The sequence below is a fragment of the Nicotiana tomentosiformis genome, chromosome 5 (genome assembly GCF_000390325.3).
Source record: "Nicotiana tomentosiformis chromosome 5, ASM39032v3, whole genome shotgun sequence".
In the NCBI taxonomy this organism is placed as follows: domain Eukaryota; kingdom Viridiplantae; phylum Streptophyta; class Magnoliopsida; order Solanales; family Solanaceae; genus Nicotiana; species Nicotiana tomentosiformis.
The window spans coordinates 136,811,372-136,824,927 of NC_090816.1; the positions used below are offsets into that span (position 1 = coordinate 136,811,372).

The 13,556-nt window shown below is 36.7% G+C and overlaps 1 protein-coding gene across 1 annotated transcript; it reads right to left on the reverse strand.

Annotated features, from left to right (window-relative positions):
• Positions 1 to 1,382: 1,382 nt before the first annotated feature.
• LOC104121038 (acyl-CoA--sterol O-acyltransferase 1-like) lies at positions 1,383 to 3,125 on the reverse strand. The gene has a single exon (XM_009632934.4). It carries the CDS (start codon positions 3,021 to 3,023, stop codon positions 1,632 to 1,634), a length of 1,392 nt encoding a protein of 463 aa, XP_009631229.2. The 5' UTR covers positions 3,024 to 3,125; the 3' UTR covers positions 1,383 to 1,631.
• Positions 3,126 to 13,556: the final 10,431 nt, after the last annotated feature.

A 13,556-nucleotide genomic window follows, 5' to 3' on the forward strand; every position in this document is an offset into this window, starting at 1 on the left:
TTTTATTTCTTCGCAGCTTCTTGTTTGATCATGAAAGTCTCGTGAGATGTTAAGTTGTTGGGTCCATCCAATACCTATGTACAGTAAACAAGGGCGTATGTAGCACGTAAGTGACGGGTTCGATTGAACTCATAATTTTTTATGTGGAGTATAAATTTATGTGTAAAAATCTATCAAAATTATAACAAATAGTATATATGAAACCCATAATTTTAAGAATATACTAGGTTTTATATTAAAAATCTTAATAATTAAACCCATAAAATTTAAATTCTGGATCGCCTCTAACAGTAAAAGCAAAGTTGTTTCTCCTTTAGTAGTCGTTACCTAGATTTGGGGTCCGCTGTCTTTCTTGATAATTGATCCAGAGACGGAGTCAAGATTTGTAAGTTATGTGTTCTGAATTTTCGTAGTTATTAGATTCATAATTAAATAGTTATAGTATATTTTTAATTGAATTCATAATATAAATAAGAGTCTAAAAATAATTATTGAATTCGTCCGAACGTACTAAATTTTTTAGCTTCGTCCTAATTGGCCGTAAGTCTCACCTTCGACAGGGTACGAGTTTTTTTAATTTTTCGAATGCTTATAGATTCAGAATGAGCTTAAGCAATTTCTTTGACTAAATTAGAAATTAAAATTAAAGAACTAACGATTTACAAGTTACGAAGAAGAAAAGCATTTTCCCTGTAAAGAAAATCATAGACTATATGTGCACTAACTCGTTATTTCCAGATGTTATTTCCAGACTTGTGTAACTATAATTTTAAGAGCAAATTGTGACTCTATAGACTATATGTGCACTAACTCGTTAATATGTAATAAATTAATTGGTTAAATACATAACCGGCCCCCTAAAATAGGTTAAATTTTACATTTTGACACATGAATTAAGATATGTTCTTATTAGACACCCCAATATTCTTTATAAAATTGTGCATATTAAACAATTCATGACTAGCAAGTCAAAAGGATATCGAGTTGAATGTGCGATGACGTAGCAAAAATCACAAAGAAAAAAGAAAAAGAAAAAGAAAAAGAGAAGCCATGTTGTCTAGCTTCCGTTTCTCCTTCCATTTCTCCTTTTCTGCAAGATTTGATGGAATCAAAGTATTAGAATATCTTTTTTATTTATGATGATAGAACATATTTATTTTCCACATAAGATTTGTTGTCATTTGAGATTACCTTTAATCTAACAATAATATGTAGATTCAAAAGTTTTATTAGAATTGAATTCATAGAAAATTTCAAGAAATCTGCGTGATATGAAGCTCTTGTGTCACTTGCCTTATTTAGTATTTACCCCCTTCTAATTTTTATGATACATTTCGCATTAGAGGTTGTTTTAGATTTTATGTACGATCAATACCGTAATATAAAAGAGATGAAAATGGTATATTGCATTGGAAATACAATCAACTTAGCTATAAGAGTGTATGGGTTTGTTACAAATACATTAAATGTAAGTAAATTTGTGTCTATGGATTATCTCAAAACAGGGGCGGATACTGAACCTAGTACTTTCAACGAGGAGCATAAATTTATGTGCAAATAATTACTAAAATTATAATAAATAATAGATATGAACTCATAACATTAAATGTTGAACCCATAGAACTAAAATTTTAGATCCGCTTGTGTCTCAAAAATGTTAAATTCACAGCATTTGTAACATCCTTAAAGAATGCACCAATAGCTTCGTACTCCTCAAATGCTCTAACATCAGAATTACACCTTAACAACTGAGGAAAGAACAGCCAAAAACCCGTGATCATAACAAATCCAACGGTCCAGATCGTCCCGATAATCCTAGGCAGTTTAAACTCGCCATTAATCGCCTTCTTAATACAAATCTCAATGTTTAAACACACTCCATGTAACAAAAAGAACCAGGTGATTTCCCAAGTGGGCTTAACCCGGCCCAAATAGTAAAATATCAGCTCGTGCATTAGGCCCGATACAACGAACGTGCCCATCACGGCAGGAAGTGGGGCCCACTTCCGGCCCAAAATGTTTGTGGAAAGGCTTAAAGTTGGATTGTATACCGTGGGGCGAAGGATACGAGTGACAATGAGATTCCAACGCCGGCCCCAGAAATCTTGTAGTGATGTAGATAAATATGGTTCATTGAACTGTGGTTCGAGCTCAAGCCCGAGAAGCCCATGGGCCAAGCCCGAAACAATGGCTAGAATGATTTCTAAGCTAAGGTATATGTGGAAGCAATAAATGACCATAATTATATGGGGATGCATATAGTCACTATAGTCATATACTCTAAGAATTAAGGCAAAAAGAAGTGCCTTTATGCCATAATTCAGAACTGACTTGGATTTTCCATAAGATGGAAATGGCCTTTCTTGAAAATGGCCATTTTGGTTACTATACTTCCCATTTTGAACACCAGTACATTTTTCAGCTGATTTTTGAGATGGGGTTTCATGAAAATGACCATCTTGAAAAGGGTTATTTTCAGTTTTAGCAGCTGAGTTGAGAGCTGGTGTTTCTTGAAAATGTCCATTTTTGTCAAAATCCTTTCTTGTTTGTACACTAGAAATTTTTTCAGCTGACTTTGTTGATGGGGTTTCTTGAAAATGGCCATTTTGATGAAGTTTACCTCTATTAACCCCATTTTGAACATAAAGTTCAGATTTTTCTTGAAATTTTTGCTGAATCTTGATGGGGAGGCAAGCAAGGATTAGAAATTTAGGGATAGAAAGTGAAGAATCAGAAAGTGGACCATGGTCAAAAGCAAGGAGAAGAAGCTTAAAATTGCAAAGCCAAGAAATGAAAAAAGCAGTGTTACCACAAAGATGAACAGAGTTAATTTTGAGAGGGAGATAGAGGAAAAAACAAATCATAGGGAGAAAAGAGAAGAGCCTAAATAAACCTTTTGGAATAATTTTAGTAACTAAATAACAGTAGCATAGTGATGCATAAATTGATAACCATACCTTAATAAAAGTTTCAATTTCTCCTTCAATCCAATATTTGATCACATTACTTATATTTCCCTCCATATTACAAATCTGTTTTTTATTTATTTACTTTTTCCCTCCTTTTATTCCTCAAAAGAAGAAGAAAGCAAAGGAAGAGAACAAAAGCAGAAGGAGACATAAGATAAAATTCTCTGCTCCAACTTCCTTTAATCAGTCCACAAATTAGAACATATTTAAGTAAACCAATGAATTTTTTACACGTGTAATTGGAGATGTTATATCCGAATTTGTATTCCTTAATGTGCCCATAATATTTTGGAATAATAATTTTCAACGTGCTTTGGAATTGTTTTCCGACCAACCTATGTACAACATTAAATTTAACTAGAAAAATTTTGTAGCTTTGTATTTATTGAATCAGAAAGCTAATTGTTACTATTCTATATTCAGAATTTCAAATAATGTCTCCATATTTACAGAGATACAGAAAACTAAAAGGTAAAAGTAAAATAAAAGGAAATAAAAATGTAATATTAAAATAAAAAGGAAAACAAACTTGAAGAGAATTGTACTCTTAATGTTTCATTATTTTCTTCATTGTTTACATTGGAATATCATTATAAAAAAAAGTTGAATATCAATATTTAAAATTTTCATAATTAAATAATCAGTCAACAAGATAAAATGATCACGCTGGTAATGGACAAATAGAGGAAGGCTGCTAAATTCCATTAACGAGATGAGAAGACACCCACTTTGAAATAACTTCCTCGACATTTCAGCCGAGTTTTTCTTTTAATAATTCCATTTTACGTCACACTTTTTTTGTAGTACGTTTTAAAATAAAATAAATATATTCTCGTGATTCGTTTTTAAAACATGTAGCGACCATTAAAGACTAAACACATATTTCTCTTATCCTTTATTGATTTAAAATTGCACTAATATAAAAATGTCTCAATTCAATGTAATTTGATCGACTCCAAAAGATTACTCAACCTATTTCCATGTAATTAACAACTCTTCTTTGGTGCTGATCATTACTTTCATTAGCTTTATTAAAATGATTGTAAAAATTGGAAACGGGAAACCCCACGAGAAAACAACTTACAATTCTTTTTCAAACAAGCATTCCAAGTTTGAATGTTGACTTGCAATTTTTAAATTATCAACCCTCTTACCTAACTCTCATGAGTTAATTTAATATTTAAATCCAACCTAATTATTCTCCTTAACGGCATTTGACCTTGTTCTTTTTCTATGGAATGCATGTAAGAACAACTCAATAGTCGTTAAATCATGATAGAAATGCCCATCTGCCTCTGCTGTTAATTGCAGAAAAGGGTGCACAAGATAGGAATGCTAAGCACCCGATGATTGTAACGACTCGACCGGTCGTTTTGACAATTTACATTTCATTCGGCGTTTTAAGGTCTCGAGCAGCTTCGTATTATGTGTTATGACTTGCGTATGTGGCCAAGTTCGATTTTCGGATGATTCAGGATCAATTTGGAAGAATGATTCTTGTTTTAGAAACTTAAGCGGTAAGAGTTAATCGGAGTTTTGACTTTTGTGTAGACAACTCCGAAATGACGTTTTGATGATTCCAATAGTTTCGTATGGTGATTTTGGATTTAGGCGTGCGTCCGGATTTGGAAGTCCGTAGGATAATTTGAAGCATTTCGGCGAAAATTAGAAAGTTGAAGTTTTGGAAGGTTGAAAGGTTTGACCGAGAGTTGACCTTGGTGATATCGGGGTCGGAATGCGATTTCGAGAGTTGGATTAGCTCCGTTATGTCAATTGGAACATGCATGCAAAATTTTACGTCATTCCTGGTTGATTCGATATATTTCGGCACGAATTTTGGAAGTTAGAAGATTTGAAAATGCATAAGTTCGATTCGTGGTGCGATTCGTAATTTCGACGTTGTTTGAGGTGATTTGAGACCTCGAGCAGATCCGTGTTATGTTATGGAACTTGTTGGTATGTATGGACGGGGTCCTGGGAGCCCTGGGCGTGTTTCGGATGGGCTATGGGCCATTTTCTTATGTTTTGGAATGCTGCATTTTTGGTGTATAATGTCCTTCTCTGCGATCGCGTAGGTGTAGCCGTGATCGCGAAAGCGGTTTGGTGGACTAGTCTTTCTTCCCCTTCACGTTCACATGGATCAGTCCGCGATCGCGTACGTGTGGCTTCTCTTTCTTCGTGTTCGCATCCCTTTTTCCGCGTTCGCATAGAGCTTCTGGTGGGGGCAGTGTGATGTCTTGTACGCGGTCACATTTCTACTTACACGATCACATAGTACATTTCTTGGGGCATCAGTATTCCTTCTTCGCGATCATATATATCTGTTCGCGATCGCGTAGCATAATTTCTGGGTAGTAGTCATTTTTTCATTCGCGATGTGCAAATACCTGTGCAGCAGAATATATTTTTCAAATCGAGGGTTTGGCCATTTTTACCATTTCTTGAGTTGTAGACCTCGGTTTTGAGCGATTTTTCATGGGTTTTTTAAGCAAATCATTGGGGTAGGTGTTCTTCACCCAGAATTTATTATATTCCATGATTCTATCTTTATTTTTATCTTATAATTAGTGTTTTGAGTTGAGAAAAAAATGAAATTTTTGAAGAAATCTTTTAAAATGCAAAATGATGATTTAAAGGACGAATTGATGTCGGAAATTAATGATTTTGGTATGGTTGAACTCATATCGGAATGTGTGTTCGGGCTTTGTGAATTTTATCGGGTTCTGAGGGGTCCCAAAGGGTGACTTTTGGGTTGACCTTTAGTTCTTGTTAAAGATTGAAGTTTTATTATCCATAATTATTTCCTATGAGTTTTCTTTATGATTCGAAGTTATTTTGGCTAGATTTGAGCCGTCCGGAGGATGTTTCACTCGAGATCATTTTAGAGTAACAGTCTAGCTTCTTTGAGGTAAGTATCTTGCCTAACTTTGCGTGGAGGATCTACCCCTTAGGATTTGAGTCATTTATGTTAATTGTGTCATGTAAAAGCCGTGTACACGAGGTGACGAGTACGTGCTCGGGCTTATTTGTAAAAATTTGACCGCTTTGTGCTCTTAGGTTCTTATGTCCATTAAATATGAAGTTATTTTGTCATGTTAAATTCCTCATTTACTAAATCTACCCTTACGTGTCTTATTTGGAATTTATTGCTTCATGTTTTACCCTTATTACCGATTAAACTCTTATGTGCCTTAACTGAAGTTGTTGCTTCTTTTATTGCCATGCTATCCTTGATTGAGGTTATTATTATCTTTTTCGTAATTGCCTATCATTAGTTGAAGTTATTATCTTTTTCCATAATTTGCTTATCCTTAATTGAATTTGTTATATCTCTTCCGTAATTGTTCAACCCTAAATGAAGTTTTGTTATCCCTCTTATCATTAAATTGTACTTTTGTGGAATCATTGCTACACATTATCTCTTCCTTGTTGAACTATTCCCGTTGAGACCATTACTCACTGTTGTGTCTTTCTTTGTGAGTACGTTCTTCCGTTTTCTTGTGTTCTGAAGTTCCTGAGTTGATTTACTTGCCGTATTCTCGTATTATTGTCGTTGTTGCTGTTATATTCAGTGTTGTTGAGCCGAGGGCTATGCGTGGTTGTGATATCGAAACTGTTTTGAGAAAATATTGTGGCATGTGGGCACATATTGTGAAAGTCATTTATTTGAGTTGTTATGTTTTAGCACACGTGTTGTTGAGAGAATTGTTATTGTGTTTGCACGAGGTTTCTACCGTGCGGTTGTTATTGTATTTGCACGAGATTTCTGTCGTGCGGTTATTATTGTATTTGGACGAGGTTTCTGCCATGCGGTTGTTTTTGTGTTTGCACGAGGTTCTCTGCCGTGCGTTTGTTATTGTGTTTGCACGAGGTTTCTGCTGTGCGGTTGTTGTCACACCTCCTTTTTCCTAGGAATCAGGGAGTTTTTCCAATTAAAGTGACATTATTCGAAATGAGATTATTTATTTAGTTAGAGTCGCCACTTGAAATATTTATTATGGTGTCCCAAGTCACCGATTTATTTTAAAATCCCAAATCGAGAAAAATTGACTCTATTTATGGTCCGCGAATACAGAAGACCGGGTAAGGAATTTTGTTAACCCGAGAGAAGGTGTGTGGCACTCCCGAGTTCCGTGATTTTATCACGGTCGCTTACCAATTAATATTTGGCTTAATTATCTGAATTACTACATGTTTAAAACCTTTTATGCGTTACCGCTCCTATACCACTTTTAATTATTTATTTAAACGATTGCAGTATTTATGAAATTTATTTGAACAAGTCGCGATGTCGCGCACTCATTATTTTTGTACATATTGTAAATCGCGTCGCGTGAAACGCACCTGCAATTTACAACATATTTATTTTTATTTTTATTGAAAGTTGAGGTCAAGTCACGTGAAACGCGTACTTGAGTTCGAATTTACGAATCGTGGCCATGCCACGGAGAACCGTACCTATTGCAAGTTATGATATTCAATGTCCTAACTACATTTGAGATGTACGATGAGACAAGGAATTATGAAACAATTGTGAAAAATAGGTTAGTTTTTGCTCTTATTAAATTAGCCTGACTAAAATAAATTATTTGGTCCATATTCTACCCCAATAAACCTCGAAGCTCACTCTAACATAACTAGATTGCATTATGCTAAAGGAACCCCATTACTCACTAATTTCACATTATTAAAATTATACAGGGCCCATATTTTCTTTCGATATCAAAAATAATTTCTTAATCCCATTAGCTCCCTTTTGAGTTCAAATCTCATTCTCAAACTTAAAATTCTTGGCTAGCAGCCCATACAACACATTACCAAAGAAACTCTCAACAAAAGCGACATGATAAACCAACCAAAATCCATGAAAAAAACAACAACTGATGGCATGTAAATCGTGGACACAAACTCAAGGCATCAATTAATCGTCTGATATACTCATTTTCGCTAGCTAAATTTAGCAAAGCATTCACCAAGGAATTAGACTAATTCTCAGGAACTTTAAACAAATTTCACCACATAACTATCACATATTAAATCTAAAAGTAAATTATAGAGAAAAAGTTAGAAATAAAACCTCAATTGTTTTTATCTAGGAAGCTCGAACTCAAATAAAGTGTTGAAATGGAGATGTCGAACTTCTGATCAATCTCGAAAGCAAATTGAACCAACGAACCAAAGACTTCGCCGATTCAACTGGGTTTAGACAATGGTTTCGGGTATTAAAAGGGGTTGTTTCAATGGAGGTTTGTAGGCAGTGGCAGAGTCAGCATTTTCGTTAAAAGTTGTAAAAATATATAAAAGTAAACATATCAGAAAATTAAGGGGAGTCAATACATAATATATTTACATATAATTTATTTTTTTTACCTAGCTACACATTGTATTTTTCCCGCAAAGGGGTGTCATTTGACACCCCTTCCTATAAGGTGGCTCTGCCACCGTCTGTGGCTGATTTCAAAGGTGTTCTACTGGTTGTTTGGAGCTTATTTCTTGACTGTTTCGCTGGTAAAATGGCAGCAGCAAACTGATCGTTTAAAGGCTGAAGATTGAAGCTTGAAAGTGGTGTTTGGCTGAGGTTTTGGAGCTATTTTTTAATGGGTTTTTGCAGCTGTTTTTTGAGGGAGATGAAGCTGATCTTTTGGGTGGCAGAAGGTTGCGAGAAAGATAGGTTTACAGTGGCCTTAAGAAACTCTTGCTACTGCATTTTCTTTCTTCCCAGCTATTGTGCAGCTCTCTTTTTGGGATCCTAGAGCTCTAGATTTTCTATCTCTTTTTCAGATGGTATTAGTGTAAAGTGACGTGGGGGAGTTGGAAAAAAAGAGGTAAAGGAGTGCTAGTGTAAAGTGACGTGAGAGAATTGGAGAAAAAGAGGTAAATAAGTGCTAGTGTAAAGTGACGTGAAGGAGTTGGTGGAAAAGGGGTAAATGAGTGCTAGTGTAAAGTGACGTGAGAGAGTTGGGCGAAAAGGGATAAAAGAGTGTCAGTGTAAGTGACGTGAGAGAGTTAGGGAAAGTGTGAAGTGAGGTATTGGTGAGATAAGTGAGATATAATTTTCTTAAGTAACACCTATAAAAGGTTAAATAAGAGCTAAAATATGTAGATTAAACTTAAAATATATTTACATACTAAATGTTAGTGAAAAAATAAAACATGATAAAAAATTAGGGTGCTCACAACATGCTCCTCTTTGCTTGGGAACATGAAGTATTTTTAGGCAAAGAAAGATGAGAGATATGACTAATTTTTAGCCATACCATTATTCAAAAGGGAAGAGATAAGAGAAAAGAGTACAACCGAGTCCTGATTTTGGACGGTCTACATATCCCGGGTTATAAGAGAATCAGGTCGCGTGTAGTTCAAGGAGAATGATAGAATGATGAGTTGCAGAGTTGTGTGAGGTTCCGTCGAGGCTCCGGTCCGTGGTCCTGTTATTACATCAAGATAAAAAAAAACTAAACAAACTATCATCTATCAGTTACAAGATTTCTATCTATAAGTGTTCTAAAACTTGATAGGGGAGTTTTTCCCAAGGATATTAACTGGGTTTGGACAATGATTTCTGGTATTAAAAGGGGTCGTTTCAATGGAGGTCTGTGGCTGATTTCAAAGGTGTCCTACTGGTTGTTTGGAGCTTGTTTTATGACTGTTTCGCTGGTAAAATAGCAGCAACAAACTGATCATTTAAAGGCTGAAGATTGAAACTTGATGGTGGTGTTTGGCTGAGGTTTTGGAGCTGTATTTTTATGAGCTTTTGCAGCTATTCTTTTATGGAGATGAAGCTAGTATTTTGGGTGGCAGAAGGTCGCGAGAAAGACAGGTTTACAGTGGGCTTAAGCAGCTCTTGCTGTTGCGTTTTCTTTCTTCCCAACTGCTGTACAACTCTCTTTTTAGGGTCCTAGAGCTCTAGATTTTCTATCTTTGTTTTCAGGTGGTATTAGTGTAAAGTGATGTGAGGGAGTTGGGAAAAAAGGGGTAAAGGAGTGCTAGTGTAAAGTGACGTGAGAGAGTTGGAGGAAAAGGGGTAAATGAGTGCTAGTGTAATGTGACGTGAGAGAGTTGGGGGAAAAAGGGGCAAAGAAGTGCTAGTGTAAGTGACATGAGGGAGTTGGGGGAAGTGGGAAGTGAGGTATTGATGAGATAAGTGGGATATAATTTTGTTAAGTAACACCTATAAAAGGTTATATAAGAGCTAAAATATATAGATTAAACTTAAAATATATTTACGTACTAAAATTTGGTGAAAAATTCATACATGGTCAAAAATTAGGTGCTCACAGCATGCCCCTCTTTGCTTGGGAACATGAAGTATTTTCAGGCAAAGAAAGATAAGCGATATGACTAATTTTTGGCCATACCATTATTCAAAAGGTAAGAGATAAGAGAAAAGAGTGCAACTGAGTCCTGGTTTTGGACAACTTATATATCCCGTGTTATAAGGAAATTAAGTCGCGTGTAGTTCGAGGAGAATGGTGGAATGGTGAGTTGCAGAGTTGTGTGAGGTTCCGTCGAGGCTCCGGTCTGTGGCCCTGCTATTATATCAAGATCAAAAGAAACTAAACAATCCTATATCTATTGGTTACAAGATTCCTATCTATAAGTCTTCTAAAACTTGATAGGGGAGTTTTTTCCGAGGGTATTTGTAACGACCCGGCCGGTCATTTTGAGAGTAATAGCCCCAATCCCCTATTTACTATTTTTCCCATATCTCTTTCTGCTTATGTGACTTTCCGGGAGGTTTTGTTTTTGGTTTCAGAGTGTGTTGGGACACTTAGTCCTTAAAACGAGAGCTTAAGTTTTAGGATTTTGACCGTAGTCGGAACTGTGTGAAGACGACCCCGGAATAGAGTTTTGTCGGTTTCGTTAGCTCTGTTGGGTAATTTTGGACTTATGAGCATGTCCGGATTGTGATTTGGAGGTCCGTAGCTTATTTAGGCTTAAAATTGCGAAAGTCAAATTTTTAGAGATTTGGACCGGTAGTGAAAAGTTTGATATCAGGGTCGAATTTCGATTTCGGAAGTTAGAGTAGGTCCGTAATGTTGATTATGACTTGTGTGCAAAATTTGAGGTCAATCAGACGTGGTTTGATAGGTTTCGGCATCGGTTGTATAATTTTGAAGTTTTAAGTTCTTTAAGTTTCAATTGGAGGGTGATTCATGAATTTTAGCATTGTTTGATGTGATTTGAGGGCTCGACTAAGTCCGTATGGTCATTTAGAACTGGTTGGTATATTTTGTTGAGGTCCCGAGGGCCTCGGGTGAGTTTCGTATGGTTATCGGATCATTTTTGGACTTGGAAGATTTTTCTGGTGCTGGTTCTGCTATAATCGCACCTGCGCAAGGCTGCCCGCAGGTGCGAGCAAATTGGCGCAGAAGCGGATTTGGGCAACCTGATCTGGGGTCGCAGGTGCGAGGTTAGTTCCGCATCTGACTTAAAACCAAAGGGCTTCGCGAATTTTGTCATTGTGGACTTTGCAAACTCAGTTTAGGGCAATGTTTAAGAGCATTTTCAAGATATTTCCTGAGATAAGTCCCTTGTGCTTATTTTTTATCAATATTCTTGCTTCCCCATTTATTTTTTCACCTAGTTAGTGTGTATTTAAGGTGGAATTTGGGAGTTTGAGACTAGGGATTTGGAAAGTTTGATTTGAGGATTTGAAGGACCATTTGGTGTCAGATTTTAGTAAATTTGATATGGTTAGACTCGTGAGTGAATGGGCTTTTAGATTTTGTGATTTTTACCCGATTCCGAGACGTGGGCCTGGGTCGACTTTTAAGGCGAATTTTGGAATTTTTGTTAAAGTATTGATTTAATTATTTAGATGAGTCTATTATGGTTGTATTTATGATATGTAATTGCTTTTGGCTAGATTTGGGCCATTCAGAGCCGGATATTCGTGGGAAAGACATTCTTACCGATTGATTGAGCTTGGTTCGAGGTAAGTGGCTTGCCTAACCTTGTGTGGGGAAAACTCCCTGTAAGAATTGTACTGTTTATGATATATGAGCGCCGTGTACGTGAGGGACGAGTACGTACACGGGCTATTTGTGTAAAAACCCATTTTTCCTACTAAGTAATAACCTGATTTCTTCCTTATTTGAGTTTCATCAGCATGTGTAGTATCATGCTAGATTAGAATAGCATGCCTACTTGCCTGAACTATTTACTTGAACTACGTGCATCATGAATTTATCTGTCTTTCCTTAACTGATACTTAGGTTGAACTGTAGAATTTTGTGCCGTAATTATTGAATTCTATTGTTTTCGTTGCATATTTACTTTGGGACTACGGAACGGTATTCCGGGAGATCCTTCTGTACTGCATATTTACTTTGGGACTACAAAACAGTTTCTGGGAAATTCTCCTGTACTGCATATTTACTTTGGGACTACGGAACGGTATTCTGGGAGATCCTCCTGTACTGCATATTTACTTTGGGACTACGAAACGGTATTCCGGGAGATCCTCTTGTACTGCATATTTACTTTGGGACTACGGAATGGTATTCCAGAAGATTCTCCTGTACTGCATATTTACTTTGGGACCACGGAACGGTATTCCAGCAGATCCCCCTGTACTGCACATTTACGTTTGGGACTACGAGACGGTATCTCGGGAGATCCCCTATTGTGCTTCTGTGTACTGAGCTGTTACCTTCTATGATTTCATTCTTGTCAATTTCAGCTTTTATTTTATTGAGGTATTACACTCTATCTTATTTTATTATATATTTACCAGTAGGGCCCTGACCTGACCTCGTCACTACTCGACCGAGGTTAGGCTTGGCACTTATTGGGTATCGATTGTGGTGTACTCATGCTACTCTCTGCACATATTTTTCGTGTGCATATCCAGGTACTTCTTATCAGCCGCACTATCAGTGAGCCGAGACAGATTTGGAGACTTCAAGGTATATCTGTTGCGTTCGCAGACCTCGGAGTCCCCTTCTTCTCTTCCCCATGTCCATTATCTTATTTAATTTTCCTTTGTTAGACTCTGATGTATAGAGACATTAGATTTTTCTTCTGTAGTTTGTGATTCACGGTATTCCGGGTTTTGGGATTGCTGCGTATTTTTGAATAGTTGGTTATTGTACATGCCAAACGACATGGTTCCCATTTAGTTGTTAAATTTATGTTTTCATTTCATTATTCCGTAAATGTTAGGCTTACCTACTTGTAGAGACTAGGTGCCATCACGACGTTACACAGAGGGGAATTTGGGTTGTAACAAGTTGGTATCAGAGCTCTAGGTTCATAGGTGTCGTGAGTCACAAATCGGTTTATTAGAGTCTCACGGATCGGTATGGAGACGTCTGTACTTATCTTCGGGAGGCTATAGAACTGTTAGAAAAATTTCACTACTTTTATTCCTTATCGTGCGATAATTGTTGACTTCAAAAATTCTAAACTTCTGTATTCTATTCTCTCACAGATGGTGAGGACACGTACGAGCGGATCTGATGAACAGGCACCCGCGCCCCTACTAGAGCCGCGAGAGGCCGGGGTAGAAGCTGAGGACGTCCACGTGGTGCATCCAGGGCACCCACACGAGCTGCTACAGAGGAGCCCCCAGTAGCTTCAGCT

Coding starts and splice junctions, on each gene's coding strand:
- LOC104121038 (XM_009632934.4), bottom strand. CDS start 3,023: ATGGAGGGAAATATAAGTAATGTGATCAAATATTGGATTGAAGGAGAA.